Source organism: Diospyros lotus, chromosome 11, assembly GCF_014633365.1.
Source record: "Diospyros lotus cultivar Yz01 chromosome 11, ASM1463336v1, whole genome shotgun sequence".
NCBI lineage: Eukaryota > Viridiplantae > Streptophyta > Magnoliopsida > Ericales > Ebenaceae > Diospyros > Diospyros lotus.
The window spans coordinates 3,058,357-3,084,434 of NC_068348.1; the positions used below are offsets into that span (position 1 = coordinate 3,058,357).

General features: G+C 34.5%; 2 protein-coding genes across 2 annotated transcripts; both read left to right on the top strand.

Annotated features, from left to right (window-relative positions):
* The first annotated feature begins 12,250 nt into the window (after positions 1-12,250).
* LOC127813455 (protein trichome birefringence-like 23) lies at positions 12,251-14,697 on the top strand. Its single transcript, XM_052354414.1, has 3 exons — positions 12,251-12,473; positions 12,681-12,958; positions 13,663-14,697. Exons 1-3 carry the CDS (start codon positions 12,251-12,253, stop codon positions 14,443-14,445), a joined length of 1,284 nt encoding a protein of 427 aa, XP_052210374.1. The 3' UTR covers positions 14,446-14,697.
* Positions 14,698-17,409: 2,712 nt separating this feature from the next.
* On the top strand, positions 17,410-20,000 carry LOC127813760 (high mobility group B protein 6-like). The gene is made up of 8 exons (XM_052354898.1): positions 17,410-17,949; positions 18,188-18,313; positions 18,422-18,693; positions 18,785-18,890; positions 18,986-19,051; positions 19,164-19,334; positions 19,427-19,536; positions 19,672-20,000. Exons 1-8 carry the CDS (start codon positions 17,485-17,487, stop codon positions 19,865-19,867), a joined length of 1,512 nt encoding a protein of 503 aa, XP_052210858.1. The 5' UTR covers positions 17,410-17,484; the 3' UTR covers positions 19,868-20,000.
* Positions 20,001-26,078: the final 6,078 nt, after the last annotated feature.

The following is a 26,078-nucleotide window of genomic DNA, read 5'->3' on the forward strand; positions in this document are numbered from 1 at the left end:
TTCTTTGACGAGGTTGCTTAGACCTTCTGAGCTCCAGGCGATTGGGATAGCCTACTGGACTGAGTCTAGCCCATAAGGAGTGATACGAGAAATACATATAACACCTTCTTCCTTCGAGTTTTTTATTCCAACCACTTGTTCACTCATTCTCAACTTTTGCAACATGTAACATCCTTAATTTTGGAAAATAATTGATTATTGGATTTATGGCAATTTATGCATGACTATTGGTTAATTGTGAGATTAAGAAGAACTACTTGTGATTTATTAAAGAATTGTGGCTATGGGGATTTAATTATGGTTTATTGAATATTTATGAATTTGAAAAAATTAATAAAGAATGTTATATTTAAAGTATCTTTGGCAAGGGAAGGCTAAAGCGATTTAAATTAAATTTGGGTATGTTATATAATAGGGGAGCAAGCAGTGCAGGTGTGGAGAAAAGGCTGGAACTTTTTCCAATTAGCTTGGGGTGCCAAAAGACACCATTTCAATGCGCCAAACGCGCGTTTTAGGCACACCCAAGCTGCGCCACATGGCACGGTCGTGTTTCCCCTTTTAGCCACCCTTCTCTTGTTTTCTACAACCACGTGGCAACCTTTTGGGGGGTTTCCTTTGGCCCTAAGCCTTGCACCCCTTTCACTCGAGTCCATTTCGCCTATAAATACCGGTGTTTCACCGGTGTATCATGCTATGAAATTTGGACATGCTGAAACTCTGCCTGTGTGTATATGTATGGTATAAAAATATTTTAAATTTATTTAATAGTGTTAATTAAAATTAATTACATGTTTGGTTATATTATTTTGTAACGTAACAACGATAATTAAAACTAATCGTGCGCTTGATTATATTATTTTATTTTATGTTATAATTATATAGAGAATCGGGATGCATAACCAGTACAAAGCGAGTAATTAATATGCGATAAGGGTTTAATATATTTTGTATGTAAATTATTTTTAACATGGCTTGTATAAGATGTTGAGGGAGTGCCTAGGCATAGCGTGGTGAATTTCTGACCATGAAAGTCTTAAGACAAGATCTTAGAAGAAACCACTAGAGGCCATATAGAGCCTGAGATAGGTGTGGTAGATGGGCTTGCATGCAGGTTACACTTTATTTTTATCTATGATGTCATGCTCATTAATTTATTGCATTACATATTGCCTTTACTAAGTCCTCAGACTCATCCCTTTACCCCTTCTAACCTAATAGATGGCTCGGGGTCTAAGAAAGAAAAAACGGTGTTGGTGGAAGAGTCGTTAGTTGACAATGATTGTAGATAATGGGAATGTGGGTAGTGTTTCTGTGTTGTTTATGTAATATATATATGCTCTATATTTGACTACGGGAGACGGTTTTGGTTTAAATAAAATTTGATTAAGATCAAATTAAGGTTCCCGCAATGAGTAACTCAGTGTGTGGGTTGTTGGCTGTTTGAATCGATCGGTGGCAGTCAGGATATAAAATCTGTTTAAATATGCTTGATTGTTGGAGTATTTTATTGGGCATGTTGATATTTATTTCTTATTTGTTTATGGAAATAAATTTTATATTTTAAAGGCCTAATCGAGCATGAGAATTGAGTGATTTTCTGCTGTCTATGTATTTTAAACCCTAGTTCTCAACAATCGAAGGCAACGAAACTTAGACCCCACCCAGGGTGCCCATATTATTTTAATACTTTATGTTGGCAGAGCATAGCCGTCCTTCGAGATAGGCTGAGATTGTAACCGTGGGTTACGGTGACACTCGGTAGTGGGGGCCGGAACGTCACACAACAACTCTAAAGGGACCAAAAGTAAGTTTTTTTGGGCAAAAGGTTCAACAAATAGTGGTGATTCATCAATGAGTAGTCAAGGTGACATTAAAGAAAATCAGTTTTAGCTTTTAAATTAAGTTTTTCTTTGATTATTTAGGAACTCAATTATGCAACAACTCTTCGATGATTTTGGGGATATATTATTCATTATGAGTGGTTAATTAATTGTTTAAGGTTTCTAAAAAATTCTATGAATTGAAACTTTATTAGTTTACTTAATTTTTGGTTGTGATTGTTACTTCTACTATATTTATTTTGTTCTAAACTTAATACTTGTAATTACTTGATCACCAATTATATGATTTGAGATTTCTTATAATGCTAGATATAAATAAGTGAAGAATAAACTCTTGGATAAAATAACATGTGGTAATGGGGGAATATATTCACTTGATTACATGTGCAATCATTGATTATATTTGTGATGAATATTTTCCTATTATGAGTACTTATGGTTAATGTATTCTCTAATTCTAATTCACAAACATATAATGAGTTAGGTTAGTTGAATAAACTTGTTAGAATTAGACATAGGCTAACAAATAAATTAGAATGCTTGATTGACATAGTTCATAACCTAATATCAACTGAGATTGAATTAATTCGATAAAATGGATTTGCTAGGTGAATTTAGAAAAGCTTATGTTGCGTTTTCTTTACTGTTTTCAAGTCATTTTTAGTTTTCAGTTTTCTAAAATAATGAAAACGCGTTCTCTTTGCTATATTTAAGAATGCATTTTTGAAAACCAAAAAAAAAAAAAAAATTGTAAAGAAAACTCAAAACAATAAAAAGTTGTTTTGAGTGTTTTCATCCAAAACAAATTCTAAAGTCAAAATACATTTATTTATTTATTTATTTATTCATATTTTATTATTGTAATGAAAAAAAATATTACAAACTTCATTAACTTTAAAATGTATATATATATTTTTAATAATATATTAACATAAAATATTTATAATTTACTTAATAATCAAATTTATTGAATAAAATATCATTAAAAAAATATTTTCAAAATTTCAAAAAGAACGTGTTTTCTAATTTTCTGTTTTGAAAAATAGTTTTCAAAATGGCAAAGAGAATGCGTTTTCAATTTTCTAAAAACAGATTATCAAAACAAAAAATTAAAAATAAATTCAAAACTCAAAACTGAAAATTGAAAAGTAAAGAGAACGTAGTCTTAGGTTTTAATCAACTAAATTATAATTCTTTAGAACTTAAGTGATTGATAGTTTTTTTTTTTTTTTCTAGTTACACAATTTAAGGTTTAATTTCTTTGAATAATCAATTGTCCAAATATAAGTTGCGACCTGTTGTGCCATAGATTTTTCAAAAATGTCTACTTGGAGGTGTTTTTAATGAATAAATACAAGTAAACATATTTTTAAAAAATAAATTTAAGTGGACGTATTTTTAATAAATAAATAATAAATGAATGATTAAATAATTGGCGTAAGGGAAAAATAATCCAAAGGAAAATGGCAAGACTACCCCATATAAATAGAGAAACAAAATGAGCATAAGGGGAACTTTTTTGAGACGAGGGAAAGCAGAAAGAAGGAATGTGCACTATTCCAAAAAGAGCGTTATTTCTCCTTATAAGTGCCTTTCTAAAACGTCTCCCCGAGACAGCTTCCCAAGAGATTCTTTCTAGACTTTCCCAAGAGAGCTTATTCTTCCCGAGATGCCATCTTCTTCCTGAGAGAGCTTCATCTCCCAAGAGAGCTTAGTCACTAGGAATGTGCACTATTCCCCGATAAGACATTATCTCCTTCTTGAGACGTCTCCCTGAGACACCATATTCTTCACAAGACGTCTTCTTGGGTCTCTTCTCCTTTTCGGACTCTCATAAGAAAGCTTCTTCTCGTTTCTTCCCGAGAGCCTCTTCTTACTTCTTCCAAAGAGCATATTCATGCACTCTTTTGAGAGAACTTCTCTCCGAGTAGCCTTTTTTTGGACTTAGATTCTTCCTGGGCCTCTCCTTTCTCTCTGGGCAACCTCTCCGGAACTCCCGACTTCCTGAAATCTCTTCCTGGCCCATTCTTTCTCGGGCATGCCACGTGGCGCCCCCAAAATGGTTCCATGCAGCTCAAACTCGAGACTTCTGATTCCTCACGCGTGTGCATGACTGCTCAACCTACAAGCATCCTCATTTATATATGCACACATATTAATCTTATACAAATCTCATTCTAAGTTTTGAAATTATACTTAGAGCCCGAAAATTCTTGAAAGCCTTCAATCTCCTCCATACTCGCACATTGCAACTCGCAAACATGTAATCCCACGTGGGTCCTCTTAGTTAGGCCACGTGGCTGCCTCTAGGCTCTCCCATTTTCAATTTGGCCACCCGTGGATGCTCTATGAAATATACAGTATCTTATAATCTTTAATTAGGTGTAATTCCTCTGGGAAGCATGATGCTAAATCCAGAATAATAAACAACACCTAGAGGCCAAGAACTTGCTTCAACTGCTCGTCGTAAGGCCTAGATTTTTTTAGAAGACTTTTTAGGCCACTTAGTCCTTCGGGGGGGATTTCTCTTAAACCTATCCAACTTAGATCAATGACCACAGTCCTCACGCTCACCGTGTGCATATTCATCCCTAACATTTGGTAAAAAAAACACTATAAACGACCCCTCCCTCATTGGGAAATGTATATATTTTATATTCATATATTGCAATCTTTATTATGCCCTCGACGAAACTTGTAAGCACCCCCGGCCGGATATCCCCAATCACCCGGACTACCCGAACGGGAGTACTTATGGAAGGAGAAAGAATGAGACACGAGACAAAAACTACCCTAGCATGCATACACAAGAATGAAAACAACGGAAGTGAAACTAAACACTTGCATGCACTACGGGTACCCCGCTAACACAACGGTCACAAGATAAATGAATGGATATAGACTCCTGTGCCGACATACACAAGACACGAGAAAAGACCTGGCACAGTAAAAATAATAAAGTAAATCCTATTGAACTCTCAGAGTTGATCGGGACTACCTGTACACCATACCGACTCTGCCGGATAAAAGCTGACTTTCTTGACCATGGCCCACGTTGTCACTGCTTGGAATGATGGAAAAACAAGGTGAGTCGAGAGACTCAGCAAGCATAAGAGAAGAAAGGCTGAAAGTTGTATAGAACCAATAAGCTCTCCCCTAGAACACCAACCCCCAAGCGCACACAAGTCATGAGACGCTATCACACAATAGTATAGCATAATGAAAGCACATACCGGTCCTTGGTGCCCACATAAGACACACGACACCCAAGTCCCATACCAACCTGCCGCTGCCCTGAGAGGCAACATATATCTCCAACAAACCTGTGCGCGCTGTCCCGGGTCGGTGCTCCCGTCACCCCTGTGTCCGTGTCGGTACTCCCGACACCCGAGCCATAGGCTCCCTCGGAACGGTCCTCTCGTCTGAGAACTAATAACTACCAGTAACCATGCAATGCATATAAAAATGCAATGGCGTAGTGAGCATCAACGTGATACACTGGCGCCCATACATCCAGGCATCAGGCCATGCTCCGCCCACATAGTAAACCACACGCGATGCATATGCCCGTGCTGGATGCAACCTAACCACGCTAGAATGCCTATGTCCAAGCATACTCAGTAAATGAATATCCCCATATGCAACTCGTACCCATGTGCATATCAAACCATGAACGATAATACAATATATCAAACCGTGCAATATATCACATACTGGCAGAGCTAACTAGCAGTGTCTGGCACCAGTCAACCGTTAGTGACTAAGAGTGTCTACCTGACGGTCCACTCTAGGGCCGTATAGTAATCTATTCCACGTCACCAAACAGCCGACCCTGTCCCACTGCTCGATAGCTCAATCGAACCATAAATAAACCCGATAAAATCGTAAATAAACCCGCACGTCTAGGAACCTAGCCCCCAAGCTAGGTCCGGCATCATTCTGAAAGGAGTGGGGGCGGTACAAATCCCCGTAGGCTCACAACAAATAAAACTCTAGAAACCCTGGATTTAATTTAAATTAAAATATTTGAATAATAATTCAACAAATAATGCTAGGCACCGAATTAGAGTAAGGGAGATAATAAAATATAAGAAATCACGGGATCTCTCACGAGAATTAAAGAATAAGAGGAGAGAGTTGGGAGCTTGCCTTTACACGGCCGTTTTCTGCTCTTCTTACACTCCCGCTGCAAAGTAAAACAATTAATAACGATTAATAAATCCCGTGGCTCACATTAATTAAATCTAACCGTGTAATATAAATAATTTAACCGTCTAAAATCTCACGTAGGCACACCGTAAATAAAACCCCAATAAATTTTATATTTAATTTAAATTATATTACACCAATAACATCCACAATGTATATAATTAATTAATTAATATATAATAATAGCAACTCACCAATATGCACCATCACTTCCTGCTTAGCTTATAAACATAGGAAAGTATATATATATATATATATTTGCTTAATAACATATGCATATATCCCCATTAACCTGCAAACACGGCTAGGGCAATTCTTTCATTTTCTTTTATTTCAATTCCCTACACTCACACGTAGTGTCATTCACACTCACACACTGTGTTTACATATATATATATATATATATATAAATTGGCTCACGGCACACTCACTGCAACACAAACCCTCACAATCAAAATAATATACACACAGTAAGCTCACCCCTTGCACACAGTGCACTAGTGTATATATATATATATACATACTCACACAACAAATTATTACACGTAACATAGCATAATCTCTCAAAATTAATGAAATCAAACTTTTAATTAAATTCTAACCGTACAAAATTATTAATACATAATCATTTACTTATCTAATTAATTAAATCACGATTAAACCAAGTTTAATCTTAATTTTCCCTTCAAATTCCTCCATTTTCTCCCTTGCTGCGTGCTGCTTCTTCTCCTATTTTTGCTCTCTGGAATGCTGCTTAAAACTAATCTGGAAGCTGTTGAAATCAGCCTTTAAAAAGGCAAAAGAATGGGCGTCCAGAAGCTGCCAATTGAACTCACTGCCTTGCCCAAAACGACGTCGTTTTGGGCATGGCTTTGGCTGAAAATCAGCTAAAATTTCCCGTCTACGAGCACATGCCCCAGGCCTCGAACCCCCGCGGCCTCACCCAGCACACGTGCACTCGCGACCGCCCGCGCTAGCGAACTCCTTTAACCATATGGTGACTTCAATTAAATTTAAAGTGACTTTCAGTCACTTTCCAACTTTTGCACCAGCACCCCTAAACTTCTGAAAATTATCACTTGCACCCCCAAACTCCAATTTCTCTTATTACAGTTTTACCCCAAATTTTCAGAAAATCTACTAAATTAATTTATTTCACTATTTTCATAATTACTCCCAAATAATTTAATTAAATACCTAAATTTCCTATTTCCTCAAAATTACACAAATAAACATTTTATCTTAAATCTCCAAACAATTTAATTAATTACCTTTAATTTCTTATTTTTTTCTCAAAACCACATAAATAAATACTTTCTCTTAAATTTCCAAATATTCAATAATGTCCTCAACACCGGTTTGAATAATTATTATTTATTTTCAAATTTTGGGATATTACAAAACTTCTACTAGTTCTCCCAAATAGTTATTTTTCTTCACATATTGACTTAAGTATCGAAGGGAATATGAGGGATGAGGAATCCCTGCACGCCTTCTAACTTATTCTCGTGAGTGTAATTATGCCCGAGCATACATGAATATACCCCTGGATTGATTAATTTTCTACCAGAAATACACTCGGGGGCTTATTCGAGACTCTTATAAGACAATTGGAGACCGAAGTCACTCGCTGCATATTTTCATGAACAAAAATACCTACCAATTGTTTGCCTCGCTCCACTGATGCTACATCGTTCGCACGTTACGAATCTTAATTATCATATTTTGACAACAACATGACCAATTTTAATAATTAAGAGGTATAATTACCAATTTTTATAATAACGATCTATACTCGTCATTTTATTTGTCTTAATCTCGTATACTTGCGTGTTATTCATGAGTTACATAAAATCATGAACACTTAACTAATTTTATCACTATATCAAAATTTATTTTATTCAAAATTTTGTTTAAAAAAATTAAAAAGTAAATTGTTACTGTCAAAACCCACCTAATGAACTTTATTTTTTTTTACATGTATATAGTATGACCCGCCTCTAGTTATGTACGGGAAAAAGTTGATACTTCAAATTAATTAAAAAAGTTGTGTACGGAAATGAAAAAAATAAAAAAATTAAAAAAATCAGAAAAATTATAAATGTAACAAAAAATTACAAAGATGTAGTTTGGAATCCAAATATAGGGAAAATATTCAAATTAATTTATAAAATTGTGAGTGAAAACAAAAAATGAAAAATAAGAACAAAAAAATTTCATACTATTTATCTATTCAAAAATTCAAAGGAAAAATAAAATATCAAACGTGTAAGAATAATTAAATTACATACTATTTCTAAAGTAAAAGGATAATGATTTATATGGGAATTAACTTTATTTCTAAAGAAAACAAATAATGAATTAATGAATTTTCACACTATTTTTCTCTCTCTCTCTAAGAGGAAAGGAAATAGGAAATGGGTAAATGTGTAAGAATAATAATTTATTTGGCAATTAACTTTGTTTCTGATAATGTAGAAACAAATATTTTAAATTAAGAATACATATTCTTTATGTTTTAAATTAATTTTGTTGTTGTTGTTGTGTTCAAGAAAATGAGCTCAATCTCAAATATTGTCAAAGAGGAAAGAGCCAAAGGGGGAAACCATTGAAATCTTTCTGATAGAGTAGTTTTTTGGGAGACTTTATTGAATGTCTCTTTTAGGTATCCTGGAAGATCCTCTTGATAGCCTTTTTAGGGTCCCCAAGATACAATTTTCTTTTATTTTCATACACAACTTTTACCCAATTATGTCTCGTCAAGAATGTGTCAATTCATCTTCAAGATCTTTATCTGGAGTGTTGTTTTGCTTTTGATAATGAAAAATTTTATATTTTTTGAATTTGAAAATGATATATATTATATATTTGGAATTTAAAAATACGATATATTTTATTTTTAGAAATCAAAACTACAAAATCCAAATAATACCAAAGGATAAATGAGCTTTTTATAGTTAAAAACTGTAAATTGTTGATAGTTTTTGCAAATGGTTGATTGTTTTCTTAAAATATGTCAACCAATTTTTACCTTTATGCAAAAATAATTGATCGTTCCTATGAACTGGCGACGGGGCATTTTCACATTCTCTATACTTTTTGTGTAAATTCAAAAAATGTAGACTGTTATTATAATATGTTGAAAGTTTTTCAAAAATGTCCACTAATTACTTAATCTGTCGATTGATTTTTTAAGAAGTCGACCATTGCCGATAGAAGTTGAATGTTTGCCTAAAATCATGAATGTGTTTCAAATTTCTCGAAGAAAATAGTCGACGAGTTTGAAAGACCGTCGACAATTTCTTCACTAACAGGTTTAAACAACTAGTTTTTATTGACATTAAATGCTCTAACAGCTCATCCAATAGCTAATTAATTTAAAAGATAGACGAAAGCTATAAATATCAGCCCAATGATACACTAGAGAAGTTGATCAAGACATAGAATCTTACAAGTGTTCTTATTCTTCTCACTTGTACTTATATTTTTAATATTTCTCACAACCAAACTTGTATATCATTTGTAATTTCTTGTTAAAGTTTTATTGCATATTTTAGAGAGATCTTTGTAAGAGAGTCAACTCCCATATCTTTCTATTTGTAAATTGTTGTTGTATTTCATAGGGGTTGTACTATAGAGCCTAGTTGGATATAAGTAAGAGATTGTAATTTACTAGTAGTTTGCTAGAAGGCCTACTTTGTTTAAATAAATAATTTTAATGGATTGAAAAATCTCCAACAAGTAGTTGGGGGATTGGATGTAGGCGGGGTTTATCGAACCATTATAAATATTTGAGTTTCTTGCATTCTATGCTTTCTATTTTCTTATTTATAAATCATTCCTTTTATATTTATTTTGTAAAAATTTTTAAAATTCATAGACATCCAATCCCCCCCCCTCCCCCAAGCGAGTGTGATGCGCCTTTAAGCTTGAGAAGGCACGAATGCTCATCCATCTGTTAATTTTAACATTTATAAATAGGAAGTTATCCTTTCGATCGAGGCATGTAATAACTTCAATACAAACTATTTGGATACTTTTCTATTTTTCGGTTGAGACTGAGTTAACTATCAAGGTCTCATGCAAGAACATCCCGCACTCCTGAATATCTTCTATTTTATAGGTTTTTCTGAAATTAAAGATTGAAGACAAACACTTTTAGACAATTATAAATTTATTATTATATTTTTCTAATAACACTTGTAATATAAACAAATATTTAGTCAGTATATTAAAAATGAATAAATAAACTAGAAAGACAATTTAATAAAATCATGAAGTAGATTAACATCAAAATGCCCTTCCCATTCTACAAAATTTTTCAATTAAAGATTTTTTTAGCTAAACCAATTGATTTGCAGATAATTTTTTAGTTAACACATACTTTAAAATCTTAATTGAATAGAAAAACAATTTAAAAGATTAAATTAATTTATTATATCCATAGAATTTATTTATTCTTAATATTTAATATTTTTTTGATATGCTCGAACAATAATATCATCAATTTTTTTTTATCTTTAAACATTTTTCACAATTTAAAATTTTTAAAAATGATAATATTTAAAAAAATTTAATTTGAAATACTCATATTTAAAATTATCATATTTAAAATTTGATTTATTTGAATAAATGAAATCATTTCAATCCTAATCATTCTAAATTTAATATTTTAAATTATAAAATCACTATTAGAAAAATATTAAAAATAAAACTAAAAAATGTATTATCAAAGATCTTTCATATATTTTCAAAAGTGATAAATTTTGGAGAAATTAATTAAAATAAATTATTTTCTTCTACCAATCCTACAATGCCATCATCGACCATATACTATGAAATCTGGCTCGGATTTAAGATTAAGTTTGAATAACCCACAACCCTTGAATCTAGTAAAAAAAACCCAAATTAAACCCTTGAAATTGGATTCTTTGAATCAAACAACCAAAAGAACCTTTAAATCTGAGAACATCTGAATCAAAAAACCCATGAACTTTGCATTTGAAGGACACTTGATTCAAAAAGCCTGCCATGTTTCGCTAGGTACCGTTTATAAGTTGGTGTTGTAGCTTTAAGCTACCCAAGTTATTTGTCACATTGGTGTTTTGCAAAAGCTTATTTTCTCTAACTTTTGTAAAATGCTTCTACCAAATAAATTGCGTTGACCATTCTACTCTCAATATTTTGAGCAATTTTTAACTATTGTCCTTCTTCTTTAATCCTTTGTCTCCCATTCGCCCCCAACTCTATCGACCATCGTCGTCGCCCCCACTATTCGCCATGGCCCCCGTCAGCTTCCATTTCTTTCGTCATTGTGTGTGTATATATATATATATGACAAAAATATATATTATATTAACATATTTTTTAAATTAATTTTAATATATATATTCATATATATATATATAACGATAATTTATAATTAATTATATTAAAAATGACCATCGACGACGGAAAAAGTGGAGAGGGGGGGGGGAAGATGAGAAAAAGAGAAAGAGAAAGAAATATGTTAAATACATGAGTAAAATAGTCATTTTACTTAGGCTATTAATCACAAAAGAGGCAATTAGTTAGATCCTAAGAATTGTATGTAAAATGAACCTTACTACATTGTTCGAGATGTTCACATTTAGCTTCACATATGTACGTGCAATGACAAAAATGCCTCTCACCCCTGGCCACCTTCCTCTGCTCTCTTTTCTCCCATTTCCATGATCGTTGCTCGTCGCCACCTTGCCTCGCGGCTGAGGCAAGGCAGCGATGAGGCAAGGCGGCAACGAGCAGCAACCATGGAAAAGTGAGAAGAAGAAATAGAGAGAAGGTGGCCAAGGAAAAGGTGAGGGGTATTTTCGTAATTTGATTGTCAAAATATTGCATTCGGTCATCCTCTCAATCATGTAGTTAGACAATGTAGTATTTTTCATGTAAAATTTAGCTAAACTACAAGTTGAAATGTATGATAAAATAAATTTTTAACAATATTTGATAAATAAGCTAAATATTGAGCATCAAATTCAATCAAAAAAGAAAAAAAAAAAATGATCGCTTGACAGGTAAAAAACAGTTCTCTGTAGGTCGAATTTGGCCCATGTTAGATTAGAAGGCAAAAATGCAAAATCTTCGACTTCCAGCGATGCCATTGTAGAGGAGATCAGAGAGAGAGAGAGAGATGGGAGAGTGAATGAAGAAGGGAAGGGAATATGAGGCCCAATTGGAAGGCATTATGGTGGTCGATTCACAAGCACAATCCCTTGCTCGCGAAATTGGCCCTCTCAATCCTCTTGTTTGGACTCGCCTTCAGGTTTCTTTCCACCAAACAAACTGAGATTTTTGATGTTGCAGAGACTCCTCGTATGGCGAAGGCCAATGCCACCAAACCACCCCAAAACTCACTCTCTCAGGGAGATCGCTTTCCCAAACGAGGTACTCAGATTTCTCCTTTTCTTTCTGTTTCTACGAATTTCTCATTCCCTTGATTTCGGCAATTAATTGCACCTTTGGAGCCACAAACAAATTGGTTGATCTATACTGTTATATTGATCGTCTCTTTGAATGAAATCGTGGGCTTATGATGTATATCATTTGTTAATCAAATCTCAAATATGAAACTGTATAATCAATGCAATGCAGAAACATGTGATATTTTTACTGGGGATTGGGTTCCAAGCCTGGTTGGCCCCCGTTACACTAACGAGAGCTGCAACATCATTGAGAGCCATCAGAACTGTATGAAGAATGGTCGCCCGGACACTGCGTATCTTAATTGGAGATGGCGTCCACGAGACTGCAAGCTGCCTCAGTTGGACCCTGTGAAGTTTCTTAAGTTGATGAGGAATAAGAAATGGGCATTGATTGGTGATTCTATATCTCGGAACCACGTCCAATCCCTGCTTTGCATCCTGTCCAAGGTAAATAATGTTTCTGTTGTCAAGGACTAGTGTTTGCATCCGCATTTGGGTGCATGCGCATGCGCCCGGGGATGCATGTCCTTGTGTGTCTGTGTGATTAGCTACGTCCGAATGTGAACCTCATTTGTTGCAAAATAGCAATCGCGTGCACGTCTAGATTATTGTGGTCGTGTGTTTTGTGTATTTTACAAATTAATAACTAGAGTTTTAGTACGTGGTGCGACTAGTTATTTAAAATTGTGGGTTCAATTTGTTTTGGTTAGTGAATTATCCCCTAATAATGGGATCGTGGAACTAAATTGCCACGAATCTTGATATATGATGTAAATAGTTATTTGATATTGTGAGGTTAGTTTACTTTATTTAATGGATTATCCTTTATCCTTTGTAGTGGGATCGTAAACATAGATTATTGAGGCAAAGCACATTAATTTTTTGTGTATTGTTATTTAATTTGCTTGTTTAATTTACTGTTTACGGTTCTTAGTTTGCATGATGCAATCCTAACAGTGGGAGATTATATCTCAATTGTTTCTTAAATTTATGTTGAAATTTAGTCTTCTGATTGAATTGACTTTAGGTAGGTTGTGAGAAACTCTTAAGCATGATAATGCCTTATAATATATATGCTTAATACTAACCTTCTAGAAGCCTATTCTGGAAGTGTCCGGTAACTGATCAAATTGAATTATGCTGTCCTCAAGGTCGAACCAGCTGTTGAAGTCTACCATGCTGTAGATTACAGATCCAAGAGATGGCATTTCCAGTCACACAACTTGACTATTTCTGTTCTCTGGTCTCCATTCCTTGCGGAAGCCGCCATTTTTGAAAACTATGATGGCGTTTCAACATCTGAGGTGGAGCTTCATCTCGACAAACTTGACAAGACATGGACCGACCAGTACGAGGGTTTGGATTACATGATATTTTCGAGTGGTAAATGGTTTATCAAGACTGCAATCTACTACGAGAACAACACTGTGTTGGGTTGCCATTACTGTCCCAAAAGAAACCTAACAGAGCTAGGTTACGATTTCGCCTATCGCAAAGTCCTCCAGAACGTGTTCAAATTCATCCTTGAATCCAATCGCAAAGGAACGATCTTTTATAGGACAACGATGCCAGATCACTTCGAGGGTGGCGACTGGTCCAACGGTGGAAACTGCCTAAGAACGGCTCCAGTTAAAGAAGGTGAATTCGAGTTGAACCCACTGATCAAGATCATCCGGGACATAGAATTGGAAGAGTTTGAGAAGGCGGCGGCTCAGGGTTCTGAAAAGGGTTTGAACCTCAAACTTCTCGATCTGATGCAGCTGTCGCTGGTAAGACCAGACGGGCACCCGGGTCCTTACAGGCACTTCTACCCCTTCGCCAAGAACAAAACTGCCAAAATTATCAACGACTGTTTGCACTGGTGTTTGCCCGGGCCGATAGACTCTTGGAACGATCTGATTATGGAGATGGTAATGAGAAGTGATCAGAATTAGCAGATTGGATGTTGATGATGATGACTCTTCTTTTTGTTTTTTGGTTTTTGCCCTAATTTGGACAGTTGAAATTGGTATTCTACAAATGTTCTTGCTGTTGTATTAACTAGGTTCCCACAATATGTCAAAGTTCAGACTCAATCTATACAATAATGTAGCATATATAAGAAGGGTCTGATGTTTCAGTGAATACTCAAAGCCAACAGTTTCTTGTACTGGTTTCATCCTTGAAATGGCAATCAATAATTAAGCTATATATCTTGCTCTTTCTATTTTCTTTACACCTCTTCCCAATGGCAACTTTTTCTAGTTCGAGCATTGCAGTGCAATCCCAAAGAGGTTGGGGCACTATCTTCCTAAGAGTAGGTCTCGTTTCAATGTTTTCAAAACATTTTTTATATAAAAATGTCAAGAAAAATATTAAAAAAAAATGTTTAGATCGTTTTTATAATTTTGAAAATATTTTATGGCTATTTTATAATATTAAAAAAATGAAAAATGCATTTTCATCCATGAGACGATTTTTTTTTAGAATTTTTTTCTATATTATATAATATAAAAATATAGGGAAATTTTTTTTATATTATATGTTATAATATATAATATAAAAATTATATTTACAAAAAGCTCTCTATATTTTTTTTATTTATACATTTTCTCAATATTACCATTTCTTACTTTTTTTTTAAAAAAAATATTATTTTCTTGTTTTCATTTTATATTTTATCCGTTTTTCATTTTCATTTTCGTGTAATATAATTATTTTGGAGCTACAAAATGTTCACAGTAGGAGGGAGGTAATCGAACTAATATGCTCAACAAAAAAATTATGAACAAATTCAATTTTGGTTGGTTTAATTAATCGAACGGAAGTGAGTAAGATTTTAAAACTTATTTAATAAACAAGAAAAGGTTAAATATAAAGTTTATATTTATGAACAAGGTCAAATACAAGCTCGTTTACATTTTTTTTTTTGAAAATTTATCTATAATTTATTTAATATTTGATTAAAAGATGTGTGTATATATATAATTTTTGTATATAAATTAATTATATCTAATAAACTAGATCGCTTAGGTAGATATATAAACCCTAAAACAAATAACAAATTAATTAATTCATAAATATAAACAAGTTGAATTTAAACTTAAAAAAATAATAACAAGCATAACTCGAATATTATTTAAAAAATTCAGACTTATAAATAAGCGAAACTTAAATACACTTATTAATAGATGAGTTAAAGTCGAACATAACCCACGCCACTTTCAAGTGCGCCCATGAAGACATGGTAATGTTGTATTCACGATTCAAACCCAATTAATACGGTCCATTCTATTTTAGTGGACCTGATCCATTGGCCCACTCATGGATTGGCATAGTAAGGGATCATCACGTGTCCTGTGGCAAGGGCACCCCTGTCCAACTTCTCTCTTCATCTCTTTTACGCCTATTGGCCAATAAGGGTGCGTCACGTGTCTTGTGATAGGTATTTCTCCCGCTTCTCTTTGAATGCGATTTTGTTTATCGTAGAGATAAAAAAAAAATCATTTTAGACCTCCATTTTTATTCGTTATCTTTCTCTCCTTCCATCCACCGCTAACTTATCGACTGCTATCTCATTGCCTCACCGCTATTAATTGCCTCGCCGACCTGCCACCTCACTTCTTTTTCCCTTCTCATTTGCTTCTCTCTCTTATTTATTGTAAAAAATTTAATGCAGTAGATAATATCATTTAATTTTTAAAAATTATAAAAATTTTCAAACACGAGATTGAATTCTCTCTTTTCCACGTCTCTTGCATTTCTTCGGTGTCTCTACATTTCCTTCAACATCTCATCTCTCTCTGTAGTGTTTCCTCGCCTCTTTCAGCATATTCTGTCTTTGTTTGGCTTCTCTTTCGACGTCTCCTTCTCCAGTATCTCCTTATCTCCTCCAGAGTATCATTTATCTGTCCAGCATCTCTTACATCTCTTTGACGTCTTCTCGTCTTGTTCAACATCTCCTACTTCTACTCTAGCGTCGCTTCCCTCTCTCTCTATTTTTTCTCGGTGTCTCCTTGTCTAATCCAGTGTATCTTCTCTCTCTTTGACGTCTCTTGTGTCTGTTCTAGTATTTTTTTTTCTCTCTCTCTCTATAGTGTCTCCATCAATATTTTTTGTGTTTTCTTTAGTGTATTCTCTCCATGAATTTCAAAGTTTAGTGACTTTTGTTTCAAAAATGATATTTTATATTTGATTATATAAGTAGGATTTTGATTGTATAAAAATGTAAAATTTTGATTGTATTGATATTTTAGATTATTCTATATTTTATTGTATATGTAAGATTTCAATAATATTAACAATTTAGTTTTAACATATATTGATTTTTGTATTGATTTATTATAAAAAAATTATAAAATAATCTTAGAAACTAGTAAATATATACATAGATAATATGTAAATTTAATTTTTTTTAAAATTTTTAATCAAGAGGGTTTCATAATGAAAATAGTTAATATTTTAATTTTAAATTACCATTAAGTAAGTTCTCGATACATTTTAAGTTATTAGAAGTTGAGAATATAAAAAATATTAAAAAGTGAATATAACGTCAAAATTTTAGTAAATATATATATAATTATAATAAGAGTTTTGAATAAAATTTTTATTATCATAATAATAACATAAGATTTTATTTTTTGAAAATTTCCCTCATATTTCTTAATGTTTTGGGGCTACTTACTGCCTGAGAGGGAGTGGGAGCGCGCCTGCCGCATGACACGTGGCGCGCCCCTGTTGGCCCAACTGACATTCGCTGAATTTTCCTCTCGCCGAGAAACTTTAACTGAGAATTGGGGAACTTTTGGTAAGTTACCAACGGTCCAAAACTGGTCTTAAAACCTGAGAATCCATTTTGAATTTGAAATACATAACCGTTAACACTTGACTTCCCCATCTCCCTGTATATAAGAAAGCCCCAAGTTTTAACCAAAGGCATCTCCCTACCATTAACAAGCAACAACCCATCTCTCTTTCCCGCAAATCTCACAGCCATGACTCAAACTTCAATCGCCGGCGCCGGTGAGGGCGAGCCAGTCCCAGCAAAGAAAGGGCGGGGCAGAAAGGCGTTGAAGCAGAAGAGCCCATCAACGAATGAGGCCAACATTTTGGCCGCCGCCGCCATCTCTCAGCCCTCTCCGCCCGCTGCTGCGCTGCCGCCGGAGGACTCCGCCGAGAAGGAGAACCACGAGAGCCTCTCGCAGCCTCGCTCGGCCAAGAAAACGAAGGCGGCCCGGAAGGCGAAGCAACCCTCGTCTTTTGAGCAAGAGTTGCAAGAAATGCAAGAGAAGCTTGAGAGGCTGAGGCTCGAGAAGGAGCAGACTGAGGGGCTGTTGAAGGCCCGAGAGGAGGAACTGAAGCTGAAGGAGGAGGAGATCGAGTCGCGGGGTCGAGAACAGGAGAAGCTTCAGATGGAGCTCAAGAAGTTGCAGAAGATGAAGGAGTTCAAACCCACCATGGTATCTTGCTTCCTTGATTCCCCTTCTTTTTCCCTCTAACTTGCCCTAATTTTTTTGGCATTTTCTTTTAAAGTTAGATATAGTAAAGTTAATCTTTGCAAGGAGAAGGATCGTACTAGTACGACCCCCTATGGCGCTCACAAAATGAGCCCTTCTTTACTTAGAAAGTCGGATACTGGTTAAGGGGGGACTCTTGATTTCATGTTCTAAAATTTTTCTTTTTTGTATAAATCTTTAGACATTCCCTATGGTTCTATCTTTGAATGACCAAGAAAAGAAAGAGAAGAAGACGAAGAAAGGATGCCCTCAAATGAAAAGGCCATCTCCACCTTATATCCTATGGTGCAAAGATCAATGGAGTGAGGTAAAATGCAAAATCATGTTTCCTCTTCAGTCTTCAATGATTTGTTTGATTTCTAGCGTTTGTCAATGTGAATGATTAATATTGGGATTTGATTCGGTTTCTTCTCAGATCAAGCAAGCGAACCCAGAGGCCGAATTTAAAGACATCTCAAACATTCTGGGAGCAAAATGGAAGACCGTCACAGCAGAAGAGAAAAAGCCTTATGAGGAGACGTATGAAGCAGAGAAGGAAGCTTATTTGAAGGTTGTTGGGAATGAGAAGCGCGAGAACGAAGCCATGAAGCTACTGGAGGAGGAGCAGAAACAGAGAACAGCCATGGAGTTGCTCGAACAGTATCTCCAGTTCAAACAGGAAGCCGAGAAAGAGAGCAAGAAAACCAAGTAACGAACATGACTTATAGAAGTTAATTAATATTATGAATATCTGTCACCGGTACAATGATGATGGCAATCTTCATCTTTTGCTTGATAGGAAAGAAAAGGACCCATTGAAGCCAAAGCAGCCAATGTCAGCCTTTTTCCTGTTTTCGAGCGAGCGGCGAGCGGCTTTGCTTGCAGAGAAGAAGAATATCCTAGAGGTAAGCCTAATCTAAAGAATGCCTTCAATTTATTCTTTAACTTTCTGCCACAAGTTACTATGTTTGTTTTCTCAGCGTTGGCATTTTAATGGCAGGTTGCCAAGATCACAGGGGAGGAATGGAAGAACATGAGTGAGAAGCAGAGAAAGCCTTATGAAGAGGTCCACTTTGTTGTTTTTTTTTTTTTTTTTTAGTTTTTTCCAACTCCTACAGTTCGATTCAATGGCTTCTTCCATTTCCATGTTTCTCAATACTGTTGTTGGGAATTTGCAGAGGGCAAAGCAGATCAAGGAGAAGTATACGGAAGAAATGGAGGCCTATAAGCAGAAGAAGGATGAAGAAGCTCTCAATCTGAAGAAGGAAGAAGAGGAGCGGATGAAAATTCAGAAGCAAGAAGCTCTGCAACTGCTCAAGAAGAAAGAGAAGACAGAGAACATAATCAAGGTTATTGAAGAGACAGACTTCCATGGTTGTGCTTCTCATTATTGCTGCATCCATGGATGTTTTAATCTTTGTGTGATTCTTCTAACTTGCAGAAAACCAAAGAGAGCAGGCAGCAGCAGAAGAAGGAGAAGCAGAAGGAAGGGAAGAAGAATTCTGATCCCAACATGCCCAAGAAGCCTGCTTCTTCATTTCTTCTTTTCAGGTACGCCAAGTAATTGTGCTGATCCAATGACTGCTTGCTCGATTTTCACCAATAATTGTAGTTGAAAATTTTCCCCAATTAATCAATTCATGTGGGTATTCTGGGTCATGATTTGTCTTCTGCCATGCCATGCAGCAAAGAAGAAAGGAAGAATTTGATGGAAGAGCGGCCGGGAATCAACAACTCTACTGTGAATGCTCTGATTTCTGTGAAATGGAAGGAATTGGGGGAAGAAGAGAAACAGATTTGGAATGGAAAAGCTGCAGAGGCCATGAAAGCTTACAAGAAGGAACTGCAAGAATACAACAAATCTGCAGCAAAGGAGCAGTGAAAAAGCTGTAGTGGAATGACGGATGGATTGATCATCGTGGATGTTCAATTGGTTTTGTTGAATATCTTCTTCTTCTGCCATTGATGCTTCTTTTTGCTGTTAAATTTGATGTCTTAGAGCGCCCTTATTATTACATCAATTTGCAGTGCCATTGGTAAATCAAAATGATTCGTATCTAAGCTTAAAAATTGGTTATTTTTAGAGTTTCTAATCTAAACTTGTTATTAATTGGAATAATTTTCTCATTTTACAACGTGAACAACTTCTACGAGCCTTCACATACTCAGCCGCAACACCACCCCTCTCTCAATCCCACCTTCAAATCCTCACAACACCAAAGATCTTCTGTTCAGCGTAGAGCGGCCGGCTATGATCGGAACGGCATGGACGACGCTCTCCAGCACCGAGTTCCATCCGCAGCGGCTCAGAAACCCGGCGGTGGAGACATGGCCGAGTATCCGAATCTACGGCCACGAGGGGAACCCCACCATTAATCCCAGACCACTGGTTCTCGATCTAAGAACCCTTCTGGAAGAAAATCGAAAGGGTTTTTGTGGAGGCTTCGAAAGCTGAAATCTTTGCCGATTGACTCAGTTCAACCACTAAGGCCTAGAGGCGAGTTGGGCTGGGGCGACGCCCTGACCGACCGAGTCACGCTGAGTGAGATCCGAATCTCCGGCTCAACGCCGCTGGGAAAGTCGACTAAGCTCACCGGGGGAAGAAAAATTGGTGTTTACAGATTTTGGGTAGGAATTGGAGGACTGGTTTTTGGGGCGCCGCCGTCGGTCTGGAGGAGGAAGGTGGTGAACTCAGCGAGTGGGATGAGGATGAGGTGGGCAATTTCCGGCGACGGAATGATGGCCGCGTGCGGTGGTTGTTGGGTGGCTTCCATTGGTGCACTTGAACGCGCTGTTGAAGAACGGTCAAAATCCTTAAATTCATAATTTGGGGTATTTTTGATAGAGTATTAATATCCTTTTAACCTAAAGTAAAGACCAAAAAATTGCGTTGAAAGTGAGATTTTTGGGTCGATCAAAATAAAGGAAGAAAATTATTTTAAGGTACGTCAATTCGCACAATATATATTTTAGTTCTTATATTTGTATATATATTTTTATTTATATAATTAATTTTTTATTATTTTAAAAAATCATAAAATTATATAATTTTGAGTTAATTGTATTTTTAAATTTTTTATTATTTTAATTATACTCCTAAATTTATTATTTTGAACAAATTTATTAAGACGTATAATTGACTCAAAATTTTATAGTTTAAAAATTAAAAGTTTATGGATATTTTTGAAACAACAAAAAGTTGGGCTCTCTAAATAAAAAAAAAAAATATAATTACATGAGGTTAAAAAATATATTTTGCTAACATTTATTTTTTATTATATTTATTTTTAATTGGTTAAAATTCACTAAAACCTTATTAACAACTTGAAACCCTTTTTTAACACCTGAAATATCTTCTTGCCCAAACTGACCCTAAACCCAAATTGACCCTCGGCTCCGTTACAAATAGCTGATAAAATATATGTTTTAATTTATGTAGTTATATATTTTTTTATTTAATTTTTTTATTATTTCAAAAATACTTGTGAATTTATAATTTTGAATCAATTGTATATCTCGACAAATTTGTTAATAATAATAAATTTAATAGTATAATTAAAATAATAAAAAAATCAAAACTATAATTGACTCAAAATTACGTAAAATATAAAAGGGATAACAATAAATCTCTTAGATAAGTGTTTAGAAATTGAGATTCCAAAATTGAATTTTATTGACTTCTCTAAAATTGAGATGAAGTTAAACGCTATTGACTTATCATTAATAAGAGGACAATAGTGTTTGGAATTTATGTTGCATGCAAACATCTCATAGGAACTATTTTTTCGTTTTTAAAATATTTTCGAAACGTTTTCTATTTTCGTTTCGAACCCTATTTATGCATATTTTTTTAAAAAAAATATCAATTTCTACGTTTTTGTTTTCTATCGAAAACATTTTCATTTTCGTTTTCGTGCAATATAGCTTGGAATAGGGTGTTGTGACAGACATTATGATTTGTCACTATGAGAGGTAAATTGATAATTTCACCCTCACATAAAATAAAAATAAAAGGCAAACTATATACCAACAAACATGACCTCCACCTCTATACGCGTAGCTGACTATCTTGACATGTTTACTAACTATTATTATAGTGATACATATAACCATCAAAATCTTGAATATGGGCACCAATTCTACCTACCTATGAATAACTTTCAACACCATCCACTAATTATCACCAACCCCACCATCTTGCACCCATAAACACTCTTACTCAAGGGATTTACTTGGACATTTAGTAATGATGTATCGGCATAATATAAGTAGCCAATACAAAAGTATCACACTAAGTGACACCCTTGAGAGGAGAGTCGCAAATAAGTGAGTCATTTGTGAGCGATTCGGTGTGTGATTCAATAAAAGGTCGTTTAACTTTATTCATTAAGATAAATGAGTCAAGATTGATTCAAACTTTAAAACTCGATTTATAAAGGAGCGGAGTTGAGCTCAGTAAAGTTCGGTTCTTTAGCTCTCGAGCTGGCTTAATTAAAGGCTTGCGAGTAGATTCGATTAAAAGTTTGCGATTAATTCGTGGAAATAAGTTAGTTTATAAATGCATTAATAAATTTATTCATAATTTTATAAATATATTATTTTCTGATTAGATAATATATGTATATATTAAACATGTATTTTATAAATATATTATTTAACATATGTACATATATATATATATATCATCATTATATCATATGTATTCAGTATTTTATTAGATTTAGTGGGGGTGATCTTTCTAAGAAACCCATTTTTTTGCCTGTTCCTCTCCTCTCCCTTTCTCTTCGTCGCTTGTTTCTCTTTTTCTTCTTCCGATACTAGGTAGGGATGATTGATAGCTTCTCCTTCTTCTTATTGGTTGTGACCAACACCATTGTCCATTTTTTCCAATTGATTGACGTGTGACCTCCGTGCCTGCGACTGCCCATCTTCTTCGGTGAAGGTGATTGCCAGCTATTTGCCTTCTCTCCAACTGTGACGCCCTACTCCCCACCCATAGGACCACTAGTGAATAATCAACCGGATTACTCATAGACCAGGACATTGATGAAGAGACATATTATGTTTCTAAGCAAAACGCCTTAAGTGGGAACTAGGATTCGTCCCTCATTTTGATCCACTCAAGGATACGGGTAAAGGAATATTAAAAAATTTTGAGGCGTTAAACCCAAAATCCCTAGTGGGCGTCACCCTTCTTTGGTTCAAACTGATGAGCTGGGGATGACTTGCCCAGGACCTAACTAAAAACCAATACCAACGCCTTACTTTGCTTTCCGAAGACTTATGATCCCTCGACAAAAAGTTGAAAAGTATATTCATAAGGAAAATTTTAATTGGGTCTCAATTTTTGTTTCATAAAAATATCCCAAGATACTAATGCTTAGAGGAAATTAAAACATGACCTTCTTCAACAAACCCATTTTCTTATACCCAAAGAAATTCATAAAAAAATTTTGGTTTAAAACTCCTCTTTGCAAAAATTAACCAAAATTTTACTTAGCCAATTTTGAAATTTTCTCGAAAATACTTCCAATTTTTCTTCATTTTAAAAATATTTTTAGAGCCCAAATTCATAATTTTTTTTTCATAAATTTTCAAAAAATATTGAAGGAACGAAGGGACAGCGGCAATGGGCTGTAGCGGGGCACTAGCCGCGGTTATGGTGCTTGCGCAGGGTCGGTCGCGCACGTGGGCCTCCTATCGCAAGTGTTGGCCAGCTGTGCGCAGCGCGCCAGATGTGCGCGTGCGCACGACACGCCAGGCAGCAGCAGCTGCCTTTACCCCATGCTTCTTGACCCCTTTTTTTTTTTTTTTTTTTTGGCTCATTAGCCGATTTTTCGCGGAGTTTAAACATGTTCAAATACATCAATACTTTCGTCATTCTCCACGATAAGGATTACACAACTCACATGATATTTATACAATATATATAAAAAATAAAGATATAAATCTAGGTTTTAAGCTTCAACAAGTCTTAAACTATCATTTCAAAAATATCTGGGAGCCTTCTTTATGGATCATGCATACTTTAACCCTCTAAGACTTTTTTTCCTTTTTTATTTTCCACACCTACAAGCTAGGTAAAAACCTCATGAGCCAAACCTATTAGGGTGCAATGCAAAGTAAATATGAGCATAAATATTCATAAAATGCAAGATTATGTATATATGGATGGTCTTCTTTGCCCTCACAACTTTCCTTGATTCAGGCAACAACCTATTATTTTCCTCCCGATATTCTAGTCATCTTTATGGTCAAAGGTTCCACTAGTATACAAAGATGCATGTATGCTTGCAAACACCATGAAATTTCATAACAAATATTTACAAAGTATGCATGGCCACTCTCCCATAAGGTCATCCTTTATCTTGAGTTATTTGATACTTTTCAAAGGCTTTTTCTTCTCTTCCTTTCTTAACTCATAGGAGACTTCTTCAAATGTCTCCAAATTTCTTTCTTTTCTATTTAGAAAATTTCTTTTGTATTGATATCATACAAATTTAAGATCAAATCATAACCCTTGATCTTACTTTATGAGAGAAAATCTCAATCTTTTAAACTAGCACAATCCATGCCATAAAATATTTAATCTCAACTCTTGATAAAAAAAATGGAGATTAAATCTCAACTATACAAAGAAACACAATTCATGCCAATTGGAGGTTTTAATACAAACCATTAGATTTTCTCCTATCTTACTTCTAAGACTACATCTCAACTCTTGGATCACTTTGGACTTAATGAGAGACTAATTTAATTTCATTTAGGATTTCTTTAATCTCTATAATTATGACTCTTCTAAATGCTAGAAAGACCATTTTTTTTAATTAATTTAATTCTTCCATTCTCTTGGATAAGAGTTTGCCAAGTGTCACTCTTAAACACTTACTTGGCTCCCAATCCTCCATCTTGGCCATCCATTATTTTTAATTGCTCCATAAATTTAAGAGCAAGAATAGAAAATTTCAAATATAAAAACAAATTCATAATGGAATTATTTTTTCAAATTATTAGTTTACCCTTAATGAAATATTATCCAATTTACTAAATAGTCTCTTTCTAAGGCATATTTAGTTTCATTTTTTTCATTTTTTCTCCTCAAGGGTATTTTTAAAAATTCTCATTAATATTCAATCATATTTTATTTTTTATTATCTTATAACACTCATTACACATGGTGTTACACCAATCGATTTGCTTTTTTTAACCAAACGCTTGCAATACTTACTCATTCGTCTCTTGCAATTTTGAGCCGTGCTAAGCTTTCTGACGAGTCGAGCTAGAGCCAAATTCAAATTTGAGCCCATACACTTACCAATTGAGTTGAACTTAGGCGCAATGAAACTAAGGTTGGAGAGGCATCTTTTGTTGTTAGTAACTAGGAAATTGAATGATAACATATTTAAACATGAACTTTTTTTGTGATAACAGACTTAACTATACAAGACTAGGGCAAGGGATACGTCGTGCACTATGATCACATTAAAAAAATTACTATATTAATTGTCCCACCTCTCTCATCTCTTGAAAAAAAAAAAAAAAAAACACTCTACACTTGTTCATATATTATTAACACATCTACATTTGAAGTCTTTGACTTCCTCGAAAGAAGCAAAACCCATACTTTAGAAGGCTAAAGCAAACTCTGCAACCATGTATTTATGCAATATATGATAAAATGTATAATTCAAGACTGTATATATTAGTATAGGTGACTTTTTTTTTTTTAAATAAGAGTTATTGAAAAAAATCCTAAAGAGTCTACGTCTTTAACTAGGACATATTTTGAGCATCACAAAAAAAAAAAAATTATATAAAAAACGCAATAACGATATCAAAACTACCAATCGAGATGAGACATTTCTCATAATATAAGAAAATAGGCCCCCCCCTCCCCCCCAAAAAAACATGCTAGAGGAAGCCGCCAATAAATCGGCACTTGTAATCTTGAAAATAAAAGCCATACATGATTTCACCTCCTAAGTTTTTTTAGATTTTTGACGTAAATGTCAACATTTTATGATGAAAATACTTGATTATTTTCCTAAAAAATGCTTAATGGTGGCTATTATTATGGATGTGTATTTAAAAAA

Coding starts and splice junctions, on each gene's coding strand:
- LOC127813455 (XM_052354414.1), top strand. CDS start 12,251: ATGAGGCCCAATTGGAAGGCATTATGGTGGTCGATTCACAAGCACAAT. Junction 12,474..12,680: donor AGATCGCTTTCCCAAACGAG/GTACTCAGATTT, acceptor AATGCAATGCAG/AAACATGTGATATTTTTACT. Junction 12,959..13,662: donor TGCTTTGCATCCTGTCCAAG/GTAAATAATGTT, acceptor GCTGTCCTCAAG/GTCGAACCAGCTGTTGAAGT.
- LOC127813760 (XM_052354898.1), top strand. CDS start 17,485: ATGACTCAAACTTCAATCGCCGGCGCCGGTGAGGGCGAGCCAGTCCCA. Junction 18,314..18,421: donor GCAAAGATCAATGGAGTGAG/GTAAAATGCAAA, acceptor GTTTCTTCTCAG/ATCAAGCAAGCGAACCCAGA. Junction 19,052..19,163: donor AGAGAAAGCCTTATGAAGAG/GTCCACTTTGTT, acceptor GGGAATTTGCAG/AGGGCAAAGCAGATCAAGGA.